Here is a 3,954-nt window from a genome sequence, read left to right as displayed (position 1 = left end):
GATAGCCCCAGGACCAGGTGTCAACTTATTTCAGAACTGAACTCCAGGCCAAGTGTGGTGGCTCACACCTATAGTCCCGGCATTTTGGGAGGCCTAGGTGGGTGGATTGCTTGAGTCCAGGAGTTTGAGGCCAGAGTGGGCAACATGGTGAAACCCTGACTCTATAAAAAATGCAAAAATTAGCGGGCATGGTGATACATGCCTATAGTCCCAGCTACTCAGGAGGCTGAGGTGGGAGGATCACCTGAGTCCAGGAGGTAGAGGCTACAGTGAGCTGTGATTGAACCACTGCATTGTAGCCTCAGTGACATAGGGAGAGCCTGTCTCAAAAAAAGTAAAAAAGAACTGATCTCCAGACCAGGCATGGTGGCTAATGCTTGTAATTCTAGCACTTTGGGAGACTGGAGGAGGATCACTGGAGCCCAGGAGTTCAAGACCAGCCAGGGCAACATAGTGAGACCCTGTCTCTACCAAAAAAAAATTTTTTTAAATTAATTAGCCAGGCATGGTAGCATGCACCTGTTGTCCTAGCTACTTGGAAGGCTGAGGCAGGAGGATCACTGGAGGCTGCAGCGAGCTACGATCCACTGCACTACAGCCTGGACAACAGTACTGATCTGATGTCCTTCCCTCTTCTTTCTTCCTCAAGTCCACTCGGACCTGATGTGACTCCAAGACAATATTTTAGAGGGGCAGTTTAAGGGGAGGGCAGAACATGGCATGGCAATGGAAAGAGCCTTCAGACTTCAGTCAGAAAGAAATGAGTCTGATGTGTGGCTCAGCCTGTGCCTTTTGCCAGCTCTGTGATAGGTCCCATTAGTAAAGGAGGATGCTACCTACTTCCAAGGACTGTTTGGGAAAATGGAGAATATACATATAACCACACGTAGACACACAAACACGCACAGGCATACCAAATAGCTAATGCTTATTGAGTACCGACTCCATGCCAAATACATACTGTGCTTCCTATGCACATGGCAGACCCTGTTGACTGGCTACCCAAAAGTCATTTGCTCCTTGTTACCTACCACTGCAGCTCCCTTGGGCCAATGAGATTTAATAGAACTCTGCTGGGAGTTACTGGGAGAGCTTTTGCTTTCCTGATGAAACAGGACTGCTGAGTCTGAACTGTCTGTGCCTCCCAACCCCTGCCTGCCTTGAACTTGGAGGTGAGGGCTGGGTGTCACAGTCATCTTGTAACCAAGATGGAAAGACCAAAGTAGCACCTTTGGAATTCTTGTTATGCTAGAAAATAACTACCTATTTAAGTCACTGTTAGTTATCATTACTTGCAGCTAAAAATATTGCAATATACATGCATAAAAAGTGTCCACACATAATCAATGCTCAATAAAGGGTAGCTATTTGTAGTCATTAAAGTTCCCATCCTGTAGAGACTTGAAATGCCTTCTTTTTCTTCAGTTAGACCTCAGTCATCCCCATTGATCCCCTGCACCTTTGCAGGGCACCTACTCAGGACCAGGCTTTGTGCAAGATGCACAGGGTAAGAGGCGCCCCCAATCTAAGGAAGGAAGTGAAAAGCCTGAGAGTATGCCAGTCTCTGCTAAGACATGGCCCAAACCCAGAAGGACTCAACAGGTAAGTCCTACCGTGGCCTGGCCTTCCCCCTTCTGCCTGAGACAGACCAAAGATTATGCGCGGGATGCTTGGTACGTCCCCTTCACTGCCCACCTCCTGCAGAAGCTTGGAGATGCTTCTGGGTGGTGGAGGAAATGCTTATTGACTTCCACATCTTTCCAGCCAAATGCTCCTACCAGGGGCTCCCAGGCTCAAGACAGCCTGGCTTCACCTGCTTGCTGTTTACGCCCATAGGAAACGGGAGGAATCTTTTTCAGAATATTTGCTCCAGCAAAAATTGTCCATAAAGGCTAACAATGGAGAGAAGGCAGACGTACTGAGCTACCTTTTAGATGCCTGGATGTCCCACATGGGATTTTATAGAGAAACAGATTGAACACAAAACCTATTTCCGCACTTAAAGTTGTATGGCTTTAAGCAGTTTAGACAACCTTTCTGAGCTTCAGTTTTCTTATTTGTAAAATGGAGATGGCTGGTCCAAAGGTAGTGAGTTATCTCAATCAATTGTTCACAGTCAATCACAGATTGAACTCCTCGTTCTACTCCTTCCCTCTTTCTCACTACTAAACTTAACTAGTCTAAAATAAATAAATAAATAAACAAACAAAATGGAGATGTGACAGCCAATTTTGTGTGTTCACTTGACTGAGTCCTGGGGTACTCAGATAGATGGGAAAACATTATTTCTGGGTGTGTCTGTGGGGATGTTTCTGGAAGAGATTAGCATTTGAATTGGTAGACTGAGTAACGAAGAGGCACCCCTTCATTAGGATGTGCATGGACATCATCCAATTCATTGAGGACCTGAATAGAACAAAAAGATAGGAGAAGGGCAAATTTGTTCTTGCTTCTTGAGCTGTGACATCTATCTTCTCCTGCCCTTGTGCACCAGCACTCCTGGCTCTTCGGCCTTTGGACTCAGACTGGAGTTTACACCTGGTTTTGGCTGGGCATGGTGGCTCATGCTGATAATTCCAGAGCTTTGGGAGGCCAAGGCAGGAGGATCCCTTGAGACAAGGAGTTCAAGACCAGCCTGGGCAACATAGTGAGGTTCCGTCTCTACAAAAAATAAAAATAAAAAATTATTTGGGCATGGTGGCACATGCCTGTAGTCTCACCTACTCAGGAGGCTGAGGCGGGAGGACTGCTTGAGCCCAGGAATGCAAGGCTGCAGTGAGCTAAAATCGTGCCACTATACTCCAGCCTGGGTGCCAGAACAATATCCTGTTTCTAAACAAATAAACAAATAAACAACAAAACCCACTAAACTCTAGTTCTCAGGTCTTCGTCTTTGGGCTTGGACTAGAACACCACCATTGGCTTTCCTGGGCTCCAGCTTGCACATGGCAGTTCAAAGGACTTCTCAGCCTCCATAATCACAATAAATCATATGACAGAATAAATCTATTTACATATATCTCCTAATGGTCCTGTTTCTCTGGAGAACCCTAATACAGGAGATTATGTCTACCTCCAAGGCCGGGAGTGGTGACTCATGCCTGTAATCCCAGCACTTTGGGAAACCGAGGCAGGCAGATCATGAGGTCAGGGTTCCAGACCAGCTTGACCAACATGGTGAAACCCTGTCTCTACTAAAAATACAAAAATTAGCCGGGTGTGGTGGCACGCGTCTGTCTCCTTTTCATGGAAGAAAAGCAGACTGCCCTTTCTAATAGTGCGATGTATTTTATCCCAGGTATTTTATATATCTATCTATATATAAATAAAATAGAAGGCATAATAAAGGATAATAAAGGAACAGAATAGTATGGAGGAGAAAGAGTTGGGAAATTTGAAAAAGAACCATATAGAACTTCCAGAAATAAAAACATAATTACTAAAATTAAAGACTCAAAGATGAGTTAACCTACATATTCGAGCTAGCTGAAGAGGGAATCTGAAGAGACATTTTGAGGACATGACCCAAAATGGAGTAAAGAGAGATAAACAGAGAAAACCTGAACAAGAATTTAAGAGAAATGAAGAATAAAAAGAGAGAGCCAAACAGATGTCTCATAGGAGTTCCAGAAAGATTTAACAGAGGGACCGGGTGCAGTGGCTCATGCCTGTAATCCCAGCACTTTGGGAGGCTGAGGTGGGTGGATCACCTGAGGTCAGGAGTTCGAGGCCAATCTGGTCAAATGGTGAAACCCTGGCTCTACTAAAAATACAAAAATTAGCCAGGCGTGGTGGCGTGCACCTGTAATCCCAGCTGCTCGGGAGGCTGAGCCAAGAGAATCACTTGAACCCAGGAGGCGGAGGTTGCAGTGAGCTGACATTGCGCCATTGCACTCCAGCATCGGCGACAAGGGTGTGAGACTCCATCTCAAAAAAAAAAAAAAGGGCTAGGCG

At 45.6% G+C, this 3,954-nt stretch overlaps 1 protein-coding gene across 1 annotated transcript in view; it reads right to left on the bottom strand.

Moving 5' to 3' along the window:
- Positions 1-2,460: 2,460 nt before the first annotated feature.
- Positions 2,461-3,954, bottom strand: part of LOC105546221 (putative uncharacterized protein FLJ37770) — a 25,444-nt gene continuing 23,950 nt past the window's right edge. The window contains exon 2 of the mRNA XM_011989354.1: positions 2,461-2,661. Within this exon, the coding sequence (XP_011844744.1) occupies positions 2,563-2,661 (99 nt within the window). The 3' untranslated portion in view covers positions 2,461-2,562. The remainder of the gene's footprint in view (positions 2,662-3,954) is intronic.

The sequence above is a fragment of the Mandrillus leucophaeus genome, unplaced genomic scaffold, assembly GCF_000951045.1.
Source record: "Mandrillus leucophaeus isolate KB7577 unplaced genomic scaffold, Mleu.le_1.0 Scaffold1095, whole genome shotgun sequence".
Classification (NCBI taxonomy): domain Eukaryota; kingdom Metazoa; phylum Chordata; class Mammalia; order Primates; family Cercopithecidae; genus Mandrillus; species Mandrillus leucophaeus.
This window is presented reverse-complemented; position numbering and strand designations above follow the sequence as displayed.